General features: G+C 56.1%; 1 protein-coding gene and 1 long non-coding RNA gene across 11 annotated transcripts in view; one reads left to right on the top strand and one right to left on the bottom strand.

Annotated features, from left to right (window-relative positions):
* Window positions 1-20,876, top strand: part of ATP2B3 (ATPase plasma membrane Ca2+ transporting 3) — a 61,705-nt gene that overhangs the window by 25,931 nt on the left and 14,898 nt on the right. For 9 of the 10 annotated variants that reach the window (XM_027533224.1, XM_027533221.1, XM_027533222.1 and 6 more), the window contains 13 exons: window positions 1,056-1,220; window positions 1,510-1,724; window positions 2,210-2,452; window positions 2,777-3,018; window positions 5,324-5,558; window positions 10,210-10,389; window positions 10,506-10,593; window positions 11,275-11,381; window positions 12,193-12,384; window positions 13,757-13,970; window positions 14,691-14,902; window positions 16,067-16,174; window positions 17,533-17,715. In XM_027533224.1, the coding sequence (XP_027389025.1) occupies window positions 1,056-1,220; window positions 1,510-1,724; window positions 2,210-2,452; window positions 2,777-3,018; window positions 5,324-5,558; window positions 10,210-10,389; window positions 10,506-10,593; window positions 11,275-11,381; window positions 12,193-12,384; window positions 13,757-13,970; window positions 14,691-14,902; window positions 16,067-16,174; window positions 17,533-17,715 (2,384 nt within the window). Of the gene's footprint in view, window positions 1-1,055; window positions 1,221-1,509; window positions 1,725-2,209; window positions 2,453-2,776; window positions 3,019-5,323; window positions 5,559-10,209; window positions 10,390-10,505; window positions 10,594-11,274; window positions 11,382-12,192; window positions 12,385-13,756; window positions 13,971-14,690; window positions 14,903-16,066; window positions 16,175-17,532; window positions 17,716-18,385; window positions 20,640-20,876 lie in introns of those variants that run through there. The other variant, XM_027533223.1, reaches the window with a different exon arrangement.
* LOC113886774 lies at window positions 18,119-18,546 on the bottom strand. The gene is made up of 2 exons (XR_003509552.1): window positions 18,410-18,546; window positions 18,119-18,271 (listed from the first exon to the last, which is right to left on the bottom strand). It is a non-coding gene; the product is annotated as an uncharacterized LOC113886774 (long non-coding RNA).

The raw sequence follows: 20,876 nt of genomic DNA, 5'->3' as shown, positions 1-20,876 counted from the left end.
GGGGGGGGGCGCCCACCTCCGCTGCAGGGGCAGGACCTGGAGGCCAGGTGAGTGGGGTGGGCAGCCAGTCAGCAGACCCCGCCAGGAGTGCACAAAGATGGCCCATGAGCTCGCATCCTGGTGAGGGATCTGACGCTCCAGAAGACTCACCCAAGACCTTGTGGGGCCAATGGGTTCCCGGCTCATTGGCCTTTCTGCTGAGGCTTTGAGGCCTGCTGCCCTCTTGGATGAGGCAGACAAAGAGTTCAGAGGCTGCTGGTGGTTGGACGGGCGCTTGGGACTGGAGGTTAGTCCAATGGCCAGGTCTCAGGCTGGGACAGGGAGTGGCAGACTGCATTGGGGGCAGAGGCTAGAATGGTCCAGCTAGGTGGGATGTTGAGTGTCACTGAGGCTGCAGCTAAAGGGCTAGGAGATGGGGCCACAGGGATTGGCTGACCCCACAAGGTGGCAAGAGGCGTGCAGAGTCACTGAGAGCCCGTTGAGTGGAGACAAGGATGAGTGGCAGCGTTGGGTGCCCCCTCTGGGTGGTGGAGGGACCATAAGGGGTGGTGAGGAACACAGCACCACTAAGTTAGTGTGCACCAGGGGAGCTGTGACGGGACTGCTAGTTCCAGAGAGGAGGTGGACAGACAGCAAGTAGAGAGGAGCAAAGGCCTGAGCCAAGAGCAGGGGAGGACAGCACGGGGATTCTTGGGCCTCCCTGAGGGGAGTGGGGACATGGCTTCGACGCCAGTGTGCCAGAGTCAGCTCTGGGTTCTGGAACATTCCATGGACCCCAGGTCTCCGCTCTTGGGTATTGAGGCTTGGGGCATCACAGGACCGGCCACTCTGTGTGCATGCCCCAGTTAGCAGTGCTTCTGTCTGTCTTCTCTCCCCCTGCGAGGCCCCGAGAGGAGCATCTCGGTCCTGCCCTGGACAGTGCCCACTTCAGGAGGGCCTGGGCTGATGAGAGAGGAGGGCTGGCGTGCCATTGCTTGCCCTGTGAAAGCCCCCCTTGTAGCCGTCACCCCAGCAAGCAGGTCCTAACCTTGGCTTCGGGCTTCTCCTTTGTACAGCAAAGAAACAGGATGGGGCTGTTGCCATGGAAATGCAGCCCCTAAAGAGCGCAGAGGGCGGGGAGATGGAGGAGCGGGAGAAGAAGAAAGCCAATGTGCCCAAGAAGGAGAAATCAGTCCTTCAGGGAAAGCTCACCAAACTGGCCGTGCAGATTGGGAAAGCAGGTGGGGGCCGTCGATGGGGTAGCCGGGGGGCCACCTGGTGGGCAGGGAGGATGCTGGGTTCCTGGGCTTGAGGCTGGGCCAAAGAGAACAAGTGGGCAAGTGAAAAGGGATGGGGACCATGGGCCAATCAGCCAGGGGACCGGCCAGGGACACATGACAGCCTTCAGGGCCCGCTTCCGCCTCTTCTGGTGAGGATGGACTGTGACCCTCCAAGAATCCAGGGACAGGCTGCAGCATCCCTTATCTCTTCCGTCTTGCTCTCCCTTCCTGCCTCTACTGCCTGTGGCAGGGCTGGTGATGTCCGCCATCACTGTTATCATCCTGGTCCTCTACTTTGTGATCGAGACCTTCGTCATAGACGGCCGGATGTGGCTGGCGGAGTGCACGCCTGTCTACGTGCAGTACTTCGTCAAGTTCTTCATCATCGGTGTCACTGTGCTGGTTGTGGCTGTCCCAGAGGGCCTGCCTCTCGCTGTCACCATCTCCTTAGCTTACTCTGTCAAGGTAATAAAATCAACACACCATGGATACGAATCCCATGGTACCAGGATACAGAACCAGGACTCGAGGCACAAAGCCCTTAAGCAGCTTGAACAAGCAAGGACCAGATAAAGTTTGGGATCGCTCAGGGGCAGAATGGGGGGGCGGGGTGGCGAGCAGGGATGCAGAGCTGGGTTTGGACATCCTTGCCCAACCCGGCCTCCTGGACATGGGGGCACCACGAGCCAGCATCTGCCGGATGAGGGCAGGGTCCCAGGGGGGCAGGGAGTTGAGATGGGGGAAAAGATGAAGGACGACCCCTAGGACACAGGGGGGGAAGGCAAAGATCATGGTGGGTGGGGAACCCAAAGGGCCTGCCTGAGAGGGGGCACCGGGCAGGGGCATCATCCTGGCCCATCTGAGCTGTGCTTCTTGCTCCCTCACCCCCTGGGCCAATCCCCTCCCCCAGGACAGCTAGCTACCCAAGCCTCCATCTGTGCCCTTTACAGAAAATGATGAGGGACAACAACCTGGTCCGCCACCTGGATGCCTGCGAGACCATGGGCAATGCCACAGCCATCTGTTCTGACAAGACGGGCACACTCACCACCAACCGCATGACCGTGGTGCAGTCCTACCTTGGGGACACCCACTACAAAGAGGTTCCAGCCCCCAGTGCCCTGACCCCCAAGATCCTCGACATCCTGGTCCATGCCATCTCCATCAACAGTGCCTACACCACCAAAATACTAGTGAGCTGGGAGCCAGCGGTGGGCGGGCCCAGGCAGGGGCGGCAAAGCATGGCTGCTGGGTGGGCTGTCGCCAGGGGCTGGCTAGGTTCTCTTAAGGACATTTTTGAGCAGGGCCACAATCATTTCTGGGGTTCTGGGCTCCCTCCTCATCTGTGGACCCTGGGCAGGGCCTGTAGGTTCTGGAAGCCCTTCACAGCCCAGTGAATGGAGGGAAAGCTGCCCATCTAGTCCATGCTGGAGGCCAAGGCTGGCCTGGGGTCCAAGGACAGTAAGGTGGGTGGACTTGGGGCCCCCAGGGCCATGTTGGTTCTCCTCACCTCACAGCCTCCAGAGAAGGAAGGCGCCCTCCCACGCCAAGTGGGCAACAAGACGGAGTGTGCTCTGCTTGGCTTTGTCCTGGACCTCAAGCGGGACTTCCAGCCGGTGCGGGAGCAGATTCCCGAAGATAAGCTTTATAAAGTGTACACCTTCAACTCGGTCCGCAAGTCCATGAGCACGGTCATCCGCACGCCTGATGGTGGCTTCCGCCTCTTCAGCAAGGGCGCCTCAGAGATCCTGCTGAAAAAGTGAGTGGATGAGACGGGCTAGCCAAAGGCTATGGCGTTTCTGGTTTTCCTATTGCAATAGACAGTAGCCTGAAACTGGCCCTTTTAATCACTTTAAAGTGCATTCAGTCCCAGAACAAGTTGATAACCCCAAAGGAAACCCCGTGCCTATCCCCATCACCCCAGTTCTTGCAGGAGACTCGGGTTCAATTCCTGGGTCGGGAAGATCCCCTGGAGAAGGAAATGGATCTACTCCAGTATTCTTGCCTGGAAAATCCCATGGACAGAGGAGCCTGGTGGGCTACAGTCCATGGGGTCACAAGAGTCGGACACGACTTGGTGACTAAACAACCAAACAAATAACCAACAACATCTGCTTTTTTGTTTGTGAATTTACCTATTACAGACATTTCATATGAAGGGATCATACAGGATGTGTCACTTTGTATCTGGCTTCTTTCACGGAGCGTGGTTTGCAAGGTTCATCTGAATTGCAGCCCTTATCAGTGCCTCATCCCTTTCTGCAACGGAATAACATTCCATTGCATGGGCAGACCACCCTCTACTTATCCAGTTGTCCTGTTGGCAGACCGTTGAGTTGTTTCCACCTTTTCGCTACCGTGAGTTGTGCCACTTTGAAGGCTTGCGTAGAGTTTCTGCTTAAACACGTATTTTCAGCTCTCTTGGGTATATTCCTGGGAGCAAAACTGGTAACTCCATGTTTCATCTTTTGATGAATGCCAAACGGTTTTCCTCAGCAGCTGTCCCACTTTACCTTCCCATTATCAGTGCCTAAGGGTTCTAGCTTCTCATCCTCACTGAGTTATTACCTGATTATTGTTGCTGCTGTTGTTAGAGCCGTTGGGATCGCATGGCAGTTTTGACCTGCATTTTGCTGATGACTAGGGATATTGGTGCCTTTTCATGCGCTTATTGGTCATTTGTTTAGCTCCTTTGGAGGAATGTCTATTCCAGCCCTTACCCATCTTGGATCTGAATTCTTTGTCATTTTATTGTTGAGCAGTGAGAGTTTTCTGTACATTCTGAATATTAGATTCTTAACACATATCTGATTTCAAAGCATTTCCTCCCATTCTGTGGGCTGCTGTCTTTTCACTCCCTTGATAGATTTCTTGTTCCCTATCTTGATTTGTCCTTGGGTGCACAAATGTCTTTCAATTGGGAAGTCCAATTTATCTCTTCTCTTTTGTTGCTTCTGCCGGGTTCCTTGTAGAGGTTAGTGATGTTCTCAAGGTGATAGCAGTAATAGCAGCACAACTATGAATATACTAGGAGGAATTGCACGGGTGAATCATGTGCTGTGTGAATTAGATCTCAACGGAGCTGTTAGGAAGACTGAGGCAGTGCCCTGCCAAGTGCCCTGCCTGCCCCTACCCCTCAGCATTCACACCTTCCCTTGGCCTTGACCTCTGCAGCCCTCAAGCACCCTCCCCCGCCCACCTGGCTCCTCAGCTGCCTTCTCCAGAGGAGCTGCCTTCTCCAGAGGAGCTGCCTTCTAAGACTTGACCTAATTGTACCTCAGTGCTCACCCCTCCCCCCACCCCGCCTCCTTCTGGAGCCTTCAGGACAAAGGCCTGAGCAGAATCTCCACAACCAACATTTTTTCCTTCCTCACCAGTCTTCTTGGGGCCTCCACTTGTCCAATGGCCATGCCGGCCCCCGGGGATCAGGTTTCCTTTGCTCCTTCCTTTTCTGTGCCCAAATCCTGTCAGCCCTCCCCGTCCCAGCCTTTCTGGAGCCTTGGGTTTTTGCTAACATCCCCCCTCTTGCCCCAAAGCTCAACAGGGAAAACGCAACACACACACACACACCCGCCAGGTCCCATTGAATGTGCAAAGATGTGCTGCACAAGTGTCTGAGCTCCTGGCTCCCGGGGAAACAGAGTACCATCAACCTGGTGCCAGAACCAGAAGTCCTCAGTCAAGGTGTGGGCGGGGTCACCCTTCCTGGAAGACCTCCAGGGTAGGATGCTCCCTGGCGTGTCTCCTTGGTCTTCTTTGGCTTGTAGCTGCATCTCTCTAGTCTCTGCTTCCATCATCACACAGCCTTGTCCCTGTGTCTGTGTCTCTATGTGTTCACTCCTCTTTATAAGGACAGCAGGAATTGGATTGAAGGCCCACACTCATCCAGGATGACCTCATCTTAACTTGGCAACAAGCCTCTTTCCAAATAAGGTCACATTCTGAGGTTCTGGTGAGAACAAGGTGGGGGGTCTCCTAAGCCCCAGCAGCAGCAGAGCACCACCCCCCTCGGAGAAACCCTTTACCCTGCCTCACACCAGCTCCTCCCGCTCCATCCGCCCCAGGTGCACCAACATCTTGAACAGCAATGGGGAACTCCGCAGCTTTCGCCCTCGGGACCGGGATGACATGGTGAAGAAGATCATCGAGCCGATGGCCTGCGATGGGCTCCGCACCATTTGCATCGCCTACCGGGACTTCACCGCCGCCCAGGAGCCCGACTGGGACAATGAGAACGAGGTGGTGGGCGACCTCACCTGCATAGCCGTCGTGGGCATCGAGGACCCTGTGCGGCCCGAGGTAGCTTGTCAGGATGGCTGAGGGAGCCGTTCTTGTCTGCATGGGGCCTCGGCCTTGAGACACAAATGCAAGGAGGGGACTGTGCCTTCCTCCTGTCCTCCTGGCCATCACGACCTTCCCTGCCAGGCTTTCTAGGTAGAACACACGGCAGCCAGCCAGCCAGAGTTGGACCAGGTGAGGAAGGTGGACGATGGCAGAGCCTCAGGGGCATGGCAGCCATGGCCCAGTTCAGACCTCCCAGGCGTGCTGGAGCCCCCTTGTCCTCTGGTGCTGGCGCCCTTCAGGAGGCTCTGTACTGCCCTCTGGAAGGTCCCCTCTGGCTTGGCATCCATGCCTGGCTCAGGTTCTGCTCTCCCAGGGGAGAGAGGGCAGCAGGTAGAACCCTGATGGCTGCCAAGGCTAGCAGAAGTGATGGACCAGAGGGGATGATGAGGAGGGGAGGGAGGAGCCAGGGACAGCTGACTGGGCTCTGGTTCAGAGAACTGGGTACATGGTACTTGGGGAGCGCTGGGAGAGAGGAGGACAGTTCTCAGCTGAAGCTTTGATTGGGGCTGAGTGGGGTTCCGGACATCCCTATGGAGAGGTCACATGGTTAGGTGGAAAGCTCAGAGCAAAGGTCCTGGCCAGAGGGACATTGTCCGGAAGTGACTTTACATGACTTAGGATCATGAGGGTAGCCGAGCAGACGGTGGGAGAAGCCTGCAAAGGAAAGGGCCAGGCAGGGAGGTGAAACCATGGGAAACGTGTTGGCTGGAGCAAGAGGGCGGGTGGCCCACCCCACCCTGAGCTAAGCAGGTCCTGTGGGATGGCACAGGGAGCCAGTGCTTGGAGATGACTTCACTCAGAGCTTTCTTGAACAGGAAACACACCAACAGGGTAGAAGCTAATCAGGGCCTAGAGAGGAAGAGCAATGGGGAGAGGTGCATGTCCTTCAAGATGTGAAACCCCATCTTGGAGGAAGAGAGCCTACTAGACTGGCCCTGGAGTGGGCCCAGAGAAGGTGGGCAGTGGGTGGAGCTTCCCAGGAGAGCAGGATGAGAGGGTGCCATTGAGGGTGGTAGGGCCACCCCAAGGGACCCAGAGAACAAGCCTTTCCCCTCACCAGACCAAGGAGAAACTTTGAGGCAAAGAGGAGGGCTGTGTCCAGACAGCAAGCTGAGTCCTAAGGCCATGTGGCCCTTGCCTAGACTGACGGCCTCCCCCTCTGAACAGAGCCATTCACCACTGCTGTCCCCAGTGTCAACGGCAACAGCTCTACACTTTTCTACCCAGCTATCACAGACAGAGGAAGATGAGGTTCCCAGATTCCCAGGGCCATGGCCAAGGCCATGTCCACAGCATCATAACCAGGCCATCCGGCCCTTCCACCTCAGCCCCCTGGGCCAAGGAGCCCTTCCAGTTTCCCCTCATTTCCCCCATAAATATTCATTGCAAACTGAAGCTCTGGTCATCAATACAAAGTTGGAGGCCTGAGATGTATGCATACATCCTAAGACAGAACCGCAGAGGCAGGTCCAAGGTGGCTTGAGACTGGGGACTGGGGTGGGGGCTAGATGGAACAGTCCAGAAGGCAAGCATGTGGGTGGGGCAAGGCCTAGACCTTTCCCTGTTGGTGCTCTTCTCAGAGATACATTAAAAAAAATAATAATAAGTCTTCATCTTAGAAAAAACCTGGATAAAATTTCCAAGAAGGTCACCACGAAGGCTCAGCCTCAGTGGCTGCCCCAGTGGGCTGAATCAGAGGGGGAGAGCGCCTTCGAGGCAAAGTAATGGGGTGCTTGTTTAAGAACCAGAAATCGCCTTGGTAAAGGGGCCCTGGGGGCAAGATGGCTCATCTCTGGCTAGAGAATGGCTACATGAGAGGCTGGGCAGCAGGTGGCACCAACACAGCCAGGACGGGGAAGCCAGGCAGGACGCCCTCCCCAGCGACCATGGGGACCAGCCAGCAGGCGGTGGCCAAGGAGGACACCCTGTGTCCCAATGGCAGGCAGTAAGACTGATGGCACTGTTAGACTTGCCAGGATGTCTGTGGGCCTGGGACAGCTGCAACCCAAAGGTGGCCTGGCAGTGGCATGTCTCTGCCCCTGGGGGATCACTTGGCCCCTGTAGGCATGCTGTATTTATGCCAGAGGGGTGCGGGGGCTCATGCAGACATGAAGCCACCAGGCATCAGTGGACCAGGGCTGTGTCCATTGGGACAGCAGGGAGGCAGGTGAGGAAGGACAGTCACCCGATGAGGGAGAGGGCACCTACAGACGGAGGGGAGCTTCCTGCTACCTGCCTGGGAGGCCAAGGGTCTTTCAGACCAGACAGGGAGCCAGCGGGGCCACAGCCACGTGGAGACAAGCAGAGGCTAGATCGAAGATCCACGTGCTCAGGCACGTCATGACCACTGGGTGACAGCAGAGAGCCAGCTACCAGACGCTTCAGAGCCAGGAGGGAACTTGCTGGGAGGGTGTCTCCAGGCAACTCCCAAGGATCCCCAAAAAGCAGAAACGGTCCTGGATCGAGGCTAAGCAAGGAGACACACACATTATGGAGGGGGCGGGATGCAATGCCCCTTCCCGGGGCTGGGGCTTCTAGGCCACTTGGCAGGATGTGTAAGGTCACTCTGTCCCAGTCCTGGATACCCATCCTCTCCCTACTCTCTCCATGGGAGAAATCACAGCCACTACCCCCTGGTTTGGGAGGCCCTCAGCCTCCCAAGTGCCCCGATGTGCCAGGCCAGGGCTCCCCCACAGCCCACCTGGCCCAGCCTACCGGCCACCTGCCCTGAGGTCTCATGGATGCTCTGCCCCCCACCCTTGGCCCATGCTTCCCCGGCCACCACACATGTGTGTTCCGGATCACCCCTCTGTCCCCAGTGCCCAGGCCCGGTCGCCAGGCCACACCTGGGACATGGCGGGCTCTCTCACTCTCTGTCCCCAGGCTCACATTGTCCCCAGGCTCACATTGTCCCCTGGGCTTCCAGCAGTGCCCACTGGGAGCTCACAGAGGGTTGTGCTGGGGCCAGCGGACACAAGGGTCTCCCCAGGCTGCACCCCATGCCAGGGCCCCATCTGGGCATGTCACAGGCCTAGGTCTCACCTCCTAATCCAGTTCCCTGAGCTCTGAGCCTCCTGTCCCCTCCTGGCCCTCAGGCACTGTCGCCCTGGCTCCCCTCCACACTGCCATCTCAAGGCTCACCAGCCCATCCTCATCGAAAAAACAAGAGTGTCTCCACTCTCTGGGACAGGAGCACCACCTCCTAGTTGGTCTTCACTCCCTACAGCCCATTTTCCCCTCAGCACCAGAGGGATCTCTTGTTCTGTCTTTTCTGGAATCTACTCTTACATCAGGAAAATGGAGATGTGAGGAACCATAGCGATGGCCCATTTCTGCCTGAGAACACCTAATCATGTCAACCCTATGGCTCTAAAAGTCTTGAAAGTGAAAATGTTCATTACTTAGCTGTCTCTGACTCTTTGAGACCCTCTAGACTAACCCACCAGGCTCCTCTGTCGATGGGATTCTCCAGGCAAGCATACTGGAGTGGGTGGCCATTTCCTTCTCCAGGGAATCTTCCCCACCCAGGGATCAAAGCCGCATCTCCTGCCTTGCAGAAAGATTCTTTACCAAAGTTAGTCTTGTGTTAGTCGCTCAGGAGTGACTGACTCTGTGACCCCATGAACTATAGCCCCCCAGGCTCCTCTGCCCATAGGATTCTCTAGGCAAGAATACTGGAGTGGGTTGCCATTTTTTCCTTCAGGGGATCTTCCTGACTTAGGGATCAAACCTGCGTCTCTTACATCTCCTGCATTGGCAAGCAGATTCTTTACCACTGAGCCACATGGAAGCCCATCTGTGCGTGTATGTGTGTGTACGTGTGTGTGTGAATATATATATATATATATATGTGAAAGTAACAGTCACTCAGTCATGTCCAACTCTTTGCGACCCCATGGACTATACAGTCCATGGAATTCTCCAGGCCAGAATACTGGAGTGGGTAGCCTTTCCCTTCTCCAGGGGACCTTGCCAACCCAGGGATCAAACCCAGGTCTCCTTCATTGCAGGCAGATTCTTTAACATCTGAGCCACAAGGGAAGCTGTTAAAGTCTTAGGTTTTATATTATTTAAAAAATAAAATAAGAGATGCAGAGACAAGTCAATCAAGGCCTGGGAGGGGAGGCCCATGATGGCTCCTGCCATCCGATTGATGGGGCAACTGGGACCAGAAGTTCTTTTCTCATCCTTCTGGACCTCACAGATACGGTACCCCACCAGCTAGCCTGCTAATGGGACTGGACCTGGCTCAGCTGCTGTGGGTCTCCACTTCCCTGGTGGAAACTGGGTGATTTCTACAGTCACCTTGCTGGACACGGGCCCAGTGGTGCTGCTCAACAGCGTTCCCGTGGCTTCTCTTGGCCTTGTGCCTGGGGTCAGGGCCTGGGTCTGAGTTGTTGCTGCTCCCTGGGACTGGCACAGGGAAGAAGGCACCTGGTAGGGGATGGGGGACCCTGCTCCCTGCAGGTCAGGCCACTTCCCTCACCACCTCCAGGCCCCATGGTGAGACAAGGGGCACCACAAATCTGGACGGAGGAAAGGCTAGATCTCAGACACTGGTGCATCTGGCCTGGACAGCTGCACCCACCCATCTTATTCCTTGCAGGTCCCTGAAGCTATCCGCAAATGTCAGAGGGCTGGCATCACAGTCCGCATGGTGACAGGGGACAACATCAACACAGCTCGCGCCATTGCAGCCAAGTGTGGCATCATCCAGCCCGGGGAGGACTTCCTGTGCCTGGAGGGGAAAGAGTTCAACCGGCGGATCCGAAACGAGAAAGGCGAGGTAGTTCTCCGCCCATTAGTGCCCTGGCGGGTCCAGGGTTCTGGCACTTTCTTCACCCTGCCCCTTGGTTCAGCCCCTTCAAGACTCTGCAGCATCTACGTGCTTTCCCCTCCCAGATAGAACAGGAGCGTCTGGACAAGGTGTGGCCTAAGCTGAGGGTCCTGGCGCGATCATCTCCCACCGACAAACATACTCTGGTTAAAGGTAATGGAGTGGGCTCGCTCATCACCCTGCCTTCCCCCTGGCCCAGGTGGCATGACACGGGGGGGTGTGGCTGTCACCTCGATTGTGGGTCGTCTGCTCCCAGATGCCCAGTGCTGAGCTTCCAAGCGGGTGTCTGGGCCCTGCCTAAGAAGCAGGCTACTCAGCTCTAGACACGTGGCCCCTGGAGATTTTGTCTCAGAGGAAATCACTATGTCCTCCCCAAACCTCAGTTTCCTCATTGGGAAAATGGGGATAATAATGGAGACTCCCTCCAAGGGCTGAGTGGCCAGAGCTCGCCCCTCCACTCCCTTGCACTCACAGTATGAATGGAAGATGCCAGTAGGGGCCAGCCTCTCATCAGAGCAGATGGGCAAACTGGGGCCCAGGAGAAGGAGACATTTTTCCAAGTCACCCAGTGCCAGGCCCCTGCCTTGTACCAAATCCCACTGCCCTGTATTGTCTCATTGGGTGAGGGACCTGGGTGGGAGAAGCAGGATGCAGCTGCCAATCAAGGCACAAGACTTGGTCCCAAAGGTGATGGAGTGTATGGAGAGTTGGAGGCAGCGGGCTTGGTGGCAATCTCAAGGGCTTTCCAGAGCCAACTGGCCTCCCACAGCCCGGGGCTGGTCACCCGGGGCTGCAGATGGCGGGAGCCGTGCCCTGCCCCTACCTATGTTCCAGGGATCATCGACAGCAACACGGGTGAGCAACGGCAGGTGGTGGCCGTGACAGGAGATGGCACCAATGACGGGCCAGCCCTCAAGAAGGCAGATGTGGGCTTCGCCATGGTAAGCCACCTGCTGTGCCAGTCTGGGTCACCGTGCCAGGTGGTGCCCTGTGACAGAGGATGCATAAGCTTTGGGCAGGAATGTGGGAGCTAGCATTGAGGCAAGTTTCCAAGTGCCATACATTTCTTTCTCTCACGTTCTGATCACCTAGTCCTCTGCCAGTGATTTGTGCCAAGGTATTTGGTGTGATGGTACCCACGGTGACGAGGGACTGGCTGCATTGCTAGGGGGTCATGGGGACTTGCCTGCTGAGCATTTGCCTCACCATCTCCAGGTCCAGTCCGAGTGAACCTCAGCCCCAAGTATGATGAGCCGAGTCCCCACATGAGCTTTTCCTCTGTGCATCTCTCTCGTGGCTGAAATAAAGCTGGTTCTTTCTGTAAAAACAGCTGAGCAGGGTGGCCTTGGCACAAAACGGGCTATGTTTGGCTGCCAAAGGCAGAAACCAAGCAAGGCCTCTCCCAGCCCACCTCAAAGGAGGGGCGCAGCCCTTGGAGTGCAGGCACCGGGGGCACAGAGCAGTCCTTCCCAGGGCCATATCCAGAGGGGGCCCAGCCCCAGCTCCGGGCACTGAGGGAACCCAGCTGGGCAGCACCATGGTGACCTGTGTGGGCTGGGAAGCCATGTTCTCTCTCTGGGATTCCCAGGGGCCCCTTACACAGGGACCCGACAGAAGACCAGGGGGAGGCCACTGCAGGTGTGGTGTCTTCTTCATTTGTGAGCAAAACTTCTGTAGTACGAGGACACGTTTGGAGTGAGCAAGGAGGGCTGGGGAAGGGGCCTGTGGACATGGTATGTGTGTGCCCCCCAGGGCATCGCAGGGACAGATGTGGCCAAGGAGGCCTCAGACATCATCCTGACGGACGACAACTTCACCAGCATCGTCAAGGCTGTCATGTGGGGCCGCAATGTCTACGACAGCATCTCCAAGTTCCTGCAGTTCCAGCTGACGGTCAACGTGGTGGCCGTGATTGTGGCCTTCACGGGCGCCTGCATCACTCAGGTGGGTGCTGGGGCTTTCCCTTCCATGACCACAGCTCTCCCACCTGGTGTGCCTGGGCCTCAGGGCCCAGTGGTGGAAGCCAGGTTTTTCTTTGCTGCTGACTTTTTTTCCTTTTAGATAGAATTCACCTAACAAAAATTCACCGTTCAATGACTTTTAAGTACATTCACAGCACTGTGCCATCATCACCTCTGTCTAGTTGCATCGTGTTTTCATCACCCCGAAGGAAGTGCCATCCTCATCAGCAGTCACTCCCCACTCGCCTTCCACCACTTCTGGGCATTTCAACTCCATGGAAGCAAATCATAGGTGGTCATTTGTGTCTGGCTTCTTCACTTAGCACAATGTTCTTAAGGTCCATTCATGTTGTAGTAGGTACTTTATTCCTATGGATGGCGGACGATGTTCCATTGTATGGATAGACCACCTAGCTTTTCTGCATCCCTTCATCAGTGGGCATTTGGGTTGTTTACACCTGTGGCCACTGTAGACTTGTGTGTGCAAGTCTTGTCCTGTGTCTGCTGGGAACTCTGTGGTTAACCTCTGCAGGAGCCTCTTCCCCTTTTTCTGTCATCCAATTCTCCCCATTAGTGAGTATTCAGAATTTGTCTCTCTTTCAAAGGTATTTTTTAATTGAGATAAAATCCTCATGACACCCTCTGTACCATAATAGCCGTTTGAACCAAAGTGTACAACTCAGTGGTTTTTGATGCTGTCTCCATCTTATGCAACCGTTACCTCTACCTGTGCCCACTAAACAGCCACACTCCACTCTCCTCTCCCCCCACCCCTGGCACCCACCCATTTGCTTTCTGTTTCCATGGATCTGTCGGTTCTGGAAGTTTCATAGGAATGGACTCCTACAGGATGTCCTTGGTGTCTATCTTCTGTGAGGCTCATTTTTAACCAAGAAGTCAGAAGTGATGAGGAGGAAGGCCCAGTGCAGTTTCTACCTCTTCCTGGCCCATGGGCATGGGAGCACAGGAGAGCACCCATCCATCATGCTCTTTTATGGTCTGGGACAACTGACAAGGGGGTGGCAACCTCCTGCTAACAATTGGGACCACATCTTCTACATCAATGCCAGCAGGTGAGAGAAGTGAGACTAACAACATTTTAAGAGCAGCAATCTGAGAGCCAGTGAAAACTCTCTGCTCACCTTAAGGAAACATAGGGATAGAAATGTCAGAATGTTACGGGAAGGCTGGATTTGTTGCAATTTCACTTGAATTAAATTCCAGTGACATTGACCCCTAGCTGAGTTTCTTCCCAGGGCCAGTGACATTGACTCCTGCCTGAGTTTCTTCCCAGGGTGTGGGGGGGCCAGTGAGGGTTCCAGGCCCATGTTGGGGTGACTGGCTGCTCTCCACAGGACTCTCCTCTCAAAGCCGTGCAGATGTTGTGGGTGAATTTGATCATGGACACATTCGCCTCTCTGGCTCTGGCAACAGAGCCACCCACTGAGTCGCTGCTGCTGCGGAAGCCATACGGCCGGGACAAGCCCCTGATCTCACGGACCATGATGAAGAACATCCTGGGCCATGCCGTCTACCAGCTCACCATCATCTTCACCCTGCTCTTTGTCGGTAGGTTGATCCAGAGCCACATAAGTTCTGGCCCTGTGTAGCAGTGGAAGGGACAGGTACTTGGGAATCTGATTTCCAGTGAGGACCTCTCAGTCTTCACTTCACTGCTGTCCTGGGAGTTTTCTTCTGTGTCTGGCATCAGCAACTTTTATGCGATTCTTTTATTTACATGGAGTGGGATCGTCACTTCCTCTGTTTGTGGCCTCTCTGCCTGACATCAGGGGTCAGGTGACCCTTGGTGGCTTGGCTTTCAGCACACATTCCTGGGAGCAGACTTGAAGCTCAGTGTGGTGATGGTGCTGGCCGAGGGTAATACTCACGCAAAACGTCTTTTGGGGGCACCAAAAGACAGCCTCTGGGGATACTCTCATGGAACCTTTCTGTGCAATCTTGGGAGCAAAAGCTGTTCATGACTAAGCCAAGGTTGGTCCTTGTGACAGGACAGGCAGGGCAGAGGAGGGTCAGGCCTGCCCTGAGACTTCAGTTCCCATTCCTTCCCTAGCTCAAGTCAATGTGCAAATGGGTTTCATTGTCTTCACTCATGTCCTGGGGACACTCCTATCCTGGGTGACAGCCCCCGTGGTCAGGATCCGGCCTTTGCTGTGACCTAATGTGGATTAGCCCAGGGGTGCTAGGGGACTCATGACTTCCCCTGTATCACCCGGTGGGAGGTATCACCCACCTGGGTCCAGCTCTCCTCATGTGGCCCTGGGCTTGCAGGGGAGCTCTTCTTTGACATTGACAGTGGACGGAACGCTCCCCTGCACTCGCCACCCTCTGAGCACTACACCATCATCTTCAACACCTTCGTCATGATGCAGCTCTTCAACGAGATCAATGCCCGCAAGATCCATGGCGAGCGCAATGTGTTCCATGGCATCTTCAGCAACCCCATCTTCTGCACCATCGTGCTAGGAACCTTTGCTATCCAGGTAGGATGGGCGGCTCCACTGTTGGAAAAGGTGGGGGAGAGGGGACCATCACCCCACTCTCCACACCAGCCTTGGCTTCTCTTCCCCTCCTGCCCACATTCCCCAATGCCCAGCCCTCTGAGCATCTTCATCTTCAAAAGCCCTGGCCAGGCCCCAGGCTCACCTGTTTAGTTCCAGAGGGTTTCAGTGGATCTTCCACAGAGCTGACCTCACAGGTTTTCTCACAGGTTTGCCACTCCCATATCTAGCACTCGATTCCTTGGCAAGAGGCCACCCTAGCTCCAGAAGTTTCCTGTGGTGATTCTCCCTGTGCCAGGCTGGTCACTCAGCTCTCCAGGAGGTGCTGAGCATTCAAAATCAGGGCATACTGATAGAAAATGTGAGGCAGAGTGAGGCCAATAGGCCAGTTTTTTTTTTCTTGCAGTTTTCAGAGGAAGGCCTGCCACACCATGGGAACACCTGGGGAAGCACCCAGGCTTCTCGGGAGGCAGAGGGAGAGTGGGGAACGGAGGCAGGACCTATGACGTTGGGGGAGCAGGCTGAGGGTCTGATGGTATGAATAATTTCTGGGCTCTGGGGTGTATGGCTGTCTACCTCATGGTCTAAGACCTGGCCCTGGGTAGTTAAAGCAGGAGGACACTGGCCTGGAGGGTGAGAGTCCAGGTACAGAGGGAGTTGGAGTGCAAGCTCAGGACCAGTTGGTCTGGAGTTGGAAAGCTCGCCCTTGGGAAGAGGCCACCTCCCATGGAGCAGTGATGAGGCTGAAGGAGGCCCATTGGAGTGTCCAGCACCTAGCACATTCAGACACCATGTCCACAGAAGCTGGGGACTTGGCTAGCACAGCCAAGCCACACCTGCATGCTGGAAAGAGGATGGTCCAGGGCACCAGGGTCAGCAGGCTCCTGGCAATAAGCAAGGCCCTGAGCCCAACTGGCACGACACCCACAGCCTGTGGTCAGCTGGTCTGGGAAGCTTTTTTTTAAGCACTGGCTGAGGGGGAGATGAAGGGAAGGAGCCTGGAGAAAGGAATTCTCCCATGAATGGCCTGTCTATCTGGGTGAATCAGGAGGCCCTCTGACTCCCTGAGCTGGGCCCACAGGCAGGGGTGACCCGAGGGCTAGAGGTGCTGGCTGGACCCACCTCTTGCCCACCCCTCTCCCACAGATTGTCATCGTCCAGTTCGGTGGAAAGCCCTTCAGCTGTTCCCCACTGTCCACGGAGCAGTGGCTCTGGTGCCTGTTTGTCGGTGTTGGGGAACTGGTCTGGGGACAGGTAAGCATCTGCCTCTGCCACTTTTCCAGCCCTGTGCTCCCTTCCCAATTGTCTGAGTAAGTGCAGACAGCCCAGGGGCTCCTGTCTTGCCTCTGGGACAGGCCATGACCTAGGTGCAAAGCCACAAGTGACAGTATCAGTGGAGAGCATGCAAACGAGCATGGCCGGGATGTGACAGACCCTGGTAAAACCACCTGCCACTCCCTTTTCCACAGTAGGAGTTGAAAATTGTGCTTTAGAATTGGGTAACTTGGAAGATGCTCACATATTTGAAGCTACACAATACCTCTGTGAACCTTCAAGAGGACAAGAGAACATCTCAAGGGAAATGAGGAAATCCTCTGAGCTGACAGCGGGCAAGTCTCACACTTCTGGCTCTGTGGCTGCAGCTAAAGCTAGTTCCTAGTGCCAAAGGTTACATTAGGAAGAAAGGGCTTGGGTACTGGGGCTGGGCAGAGGCCAGGAGGGGCCAGATCAGGCCCTGGGAACACAAGAGGACCCTAAGGATATTTCTCCAGAGTTCTAGAACATTGGTGTAGGAGGCTGAGTCCAGTATGTACTTTATCCTGTGTCTCAGGCCACCTCAGGCCACCACATCAAAGTATCATAGACCGAGCAGCTTCAACGTCAGATGTTACTGTCTGGAGGTTGGACATTCAAGATCAAGCTTACATAGGGCAGATCCAGGAGGGAGCGGGAATAGGCTTCTAGGTCCCCACCACAGGACTGTCAGCAGCACGATTTCTCCTAAGAGCCACATGTGACAATATGCAAGGATACCATCACCAGGGAAGTTCCCCTGAGCAGTGCCGTCTGGGGACTTGAGGGGGAGTCACTCCTGGAGGCCTGGAGCACCCATGTGGCTCACCTCATTTTCTTGATCTCTGGGCCCCAGAGGTCAAGCTGGTATATGAGGTCCAGGCCCCTGCCAGAAATCACACTGCCGTGATTTCCAGCATTTCCATGATTTCCAGTGGCATAGACCACCGGCCTCAAGATTTCCAGTGGCATAGACCACCGGCCCTCAGCCGCTGGCAAACCAAGACCCACTCATCAGGCAGGGCCCTAAAGGTCTCCTCCTAGGAGCCAGGCCAGAGCCAGACCTTGGTCTGGTAAGGTGAGTCCCTTATGTCACATACTGTGTGGAAAGGTGACATGCATTGCTCCTCTGGGCACACACTGCCCCCTCACTGGGAGGAAGCCTTGAGAAAGTAGCCAAGAATGGTGCAGAGCAGGCGGGGGGAGCGGCCTTGGCCTGGGTCTGAGGGAGGGCCAGTGTGGGTTCCTTTCCGGACCCAGCGGCCCTCCCACTTCTGACAGTCACTTCTGCCTGCTGTCCCTCACCTCCGGCAATCCAGGTCATCGCAACCATCCCCACCAGCCAGCTTAAGTGCCTGAAGGAAGCAGGACATGGGCCCGGGAAGGATGAGATGACTGACGAGGAGCTGGCTGAAGGAGAAGAAGAGATTGACCACGCCGAGAGGGAGCTCCGCAGAGGCCAGATCCTCTGGTTCCGGGGCCTCAACCGGATCCAGACACAGGTAAGCCACTGGGAGGCTTGGCCAGTCCGGCTCTCACGCCTCGAGACAGGGGCCAGCAAGCCAGAGGTAGAGAACGGGTGAGATGAGCCTGAGACCAATAGGGCGGCCCTGGGGTCTGGTCGCCATGAGCACAAGGGCAGTTTCTTGGAGTGCCCAGCGACGGAATGTCAGTGAGAAGGCCTCTCCCTGACACCCCCTCAGAGCCCAGGTGGCCTCCCCAGAGTGGGTGCAGGTGGCAGCTAAGACTGTTTGCTGTGACCAAGAGCTGTGTCTTGGAGAGGTGAAGGCACAGGTCACCTGCTATTCGAATAGCTACTGGGACTTGTTTTATTTCCTGGGGGTGGTCCCAGGTAACGGGAAAGGGACCTTCTGAGGCCGAGGCAGACACCCACTTCAAATAGCCTTTGATGAACTCGCCATTTATTGGGTTATATTGTGAATTCTAGGGAAAGACTTCATTGGGATGCACACTCTGGCCACCAAGGTGATCCATTCTGTTCATCCCAATCTCCAAATGTCAGTGCTGGTCAAGGTCTAGGCCATCAGCGGCTGTCCTCTAGAAAGTCAGACAGTCGTGATGAGCACCCTGCTGGGGGCACTTGCGAAGGCTTCATGAGAGCCCGCCTGACAGAGCCACCCTCACTTCCTGCCCCCACCTCTTCCCGGCCAGCCTTCTTGCCAGAATGTTCCATACTTGCTGTGTCTCCGGGTCCTTCCCTGGCACTCCCTGGTGATTTCATCATGGCCTGACATCAGTCCTCACCAAGGTCTGCGAGACGTCCTCCTGGCTCCCGAGCTGGGCCATCCCTCCATTCCTCCTGCTGCCTCCCAGCGCCTTTCCGGAAGTGCAGTCCGCCCTGCTCTCCTGGCAACTTCCTGTCCCCTCTCCCTCTTCCTTGCCTGTCACTCCCACCCACTGTTGAGATCTTGGTCTGCCCCCGCCTCTTGGCTGTGACCCCAGCTGCTGGAAATCCCACAGGCCCTGGGGCGGGGTGGAGCGGGGAGGCGCCCATTCCCCACAGCCTGGCCCTCCTTGCGCAGCCTCCAGATGGCAACCACCTCCTCCTCTTTCTGGCCAGATACCCAGCAGCCCTGGGCTGGGGCTCTGCTCAGCCCAGACCACAGGCCCCACCACCCCGAGCCCACCTCCTCACAGCCCCCCAGCCGCTGATGGATGGCTGCATCACTTCTGCACAAGCCAAGAACCTGGAGCTGCCCCCAGCCCTTTTCCTGTGTCCCTGAACACTTGGGTGCATGGCCATTGCATCCACAGACCAGCCACCACCTGCCTCCTCCGGGCCTAATCACCCGTGTCTCTGCCTGGATTTCGGTTTCCTGTGTCCACCCTGGACCCCTGAAGCTCTTTGTCAACCTAGCCAGTCTGTGACACTTACTACTCCCTGCTTCTCCTGTGCGTTTCTCCACGCTCTGTACCGGACCCCCAGCCCCAACTGCCCTGAGCCAGCTCCAACTGCTTCTTCCCCTAGAGACCCACGGGAGGGAAGAACACTGCCCAGCCCCCGTTTAGGCAACTTCCCGCCGTGGGCCCCTTGGCCTGGGTGGGGACCTCAGCCCACGGCTCTCACTGGCATCTGCCTGCAGCATCTCACCCATCACCATGGATTCATCCCAAAGTGCCCTCCTGGTGTGCACAGCTCACTGGCTGCTCCCGCACAGACCTTGGGGTCCTAGCCTCCAGGCGCCCCTCTCTCCTCCCCGAGCACCGGCCAGAAGCTCTCAGGCTCTCTCCTAACCCATGCGCCCTGTGCCCCGAGAACCCCTGCTGCCTTTCCAGACTTCCCTCTCTGCTCCCCCATGCTACTATGCCTCCATGCTGGCTGCTGTCTGGGTCCCAGGCCCCCTTAGCTCCTCATCCCATGAAGCCTTCTCAGAGTCCACTCCCTGCTGCCACCAGGGCATACACACTCAGGGCAGCTGTGCCTACACTTGGCATCAGAGGTGGGCAGGATGCCCCGGGGGACTTTCCAAAGCTGCAGGATCCCGGGTCACCCAGAGCCTGGGATCCTATAGGGCTGGGTGAGGGGGCACCAAAGAGCACCATGTGAAGGAGCTCCCTGGGGTCCCAAGGGGCTTCTCCCAGCCTCTGGCTCATGCCTCCTGGCATCCCAAGCACCAGCATGGCCAGAGAAGGATGTCTTCGGCCCAGCCAGAACAGAGAGTGCCCAGTAGAATGGGAAGAGCCTCTGATGCCAGCTGTCTAGCTCTCCTCTGTGGCCTCCTGCTGCTCATCTGTGAGCCTCTACCCACCCTGTCCCGGCTCCGACTGGCTCTGGGGTGTCATGCCAGGCAGGTTGTGCAGCAGAGCCTATTTAATCCCATCAGTGAGCTGAAGACAGCAGCCCTGCCCCCATCTGAGGTGTCTGGGTGGAGGTCCCTGGTGCCCCAGCTAGCTGTGTCCCCTCAGACAGAGTCTGACACTTCTGACCCCTGCTTTCCACACAAGGAAATGGGGCCCAGAGAGAAGGGACCTACCTAAGGTCACTCAAGTCTCCCTCCCCTGGACTTGGTCACATTGAATCCTCCATGCTTCTCGAGAATGCTGAACCAACGTTACTGTAGCTCACTTTTTAAAAGTTCTTTTTTACTCAAAATACCTACTTGAACCGAGAAAATAAAGCCCAGGAAAATTAAAGTCCCTTAGGTTGTATACACCCCAAGCCAAGAGAACCATTGTCTAGGGAACCAGCCTTAGATTTATGACTTTTGCAAAATACAGAATTGCTCCCAAGATTTCAGAGGCCACCACAACTTTTTATGTTGCTAAATGGAGGCCTTTCCTAACCTGCTGCCCACCCATCATGACAGCGCACCAGCCAGGCAGGACATCATTTGAGAATGTGCAGCGCTGTGCTTAGTCACTCAGTCATGTCTGACTCTTTGCGACCCTATGGACTGTAACCCACCAGGCTCCTCTGACCATGGAATCCTCTAGGCAAGAATACTGGAGTGGGTAGCCATTCCCTTCTCCAGGGGATCTTCCTGATCCAGGAATCAAACCCAGGTCTCCCATATCTCAGGCAGATTCTTTACCATTTGAGCCACCAGGGAAGCCCAAGAATACTGGAGTGGGTAGCCTACCCCTTCTCCAGGGCATCTTCCTGACCCAGGAATTGAACTGGGGTCTCCTACATTGCTGGTGG

The sequence above is a fragment of the Bos indicus x Bos taurus genome, chromosome X, assembly GCF_003369695.1.
Source record: "Bos indicus x Bos taurus breed Angus x Brahman F1 hybrid chromosome X, Bos_hybrid_MaternalHap_v2.0, whole genome shotgun sequence".
NCBI classification, from domain to species: Eukaryota; Metazoa; Chordata; class Mammalia; order Artiodactyla; family Bovidae; genus Bos; species Bos indicus x Bos taurus.
Note: the sequence above shows the minus strand (reverse complement) of the source record. Positions and strands in the feature narration are given on the sequence as shown.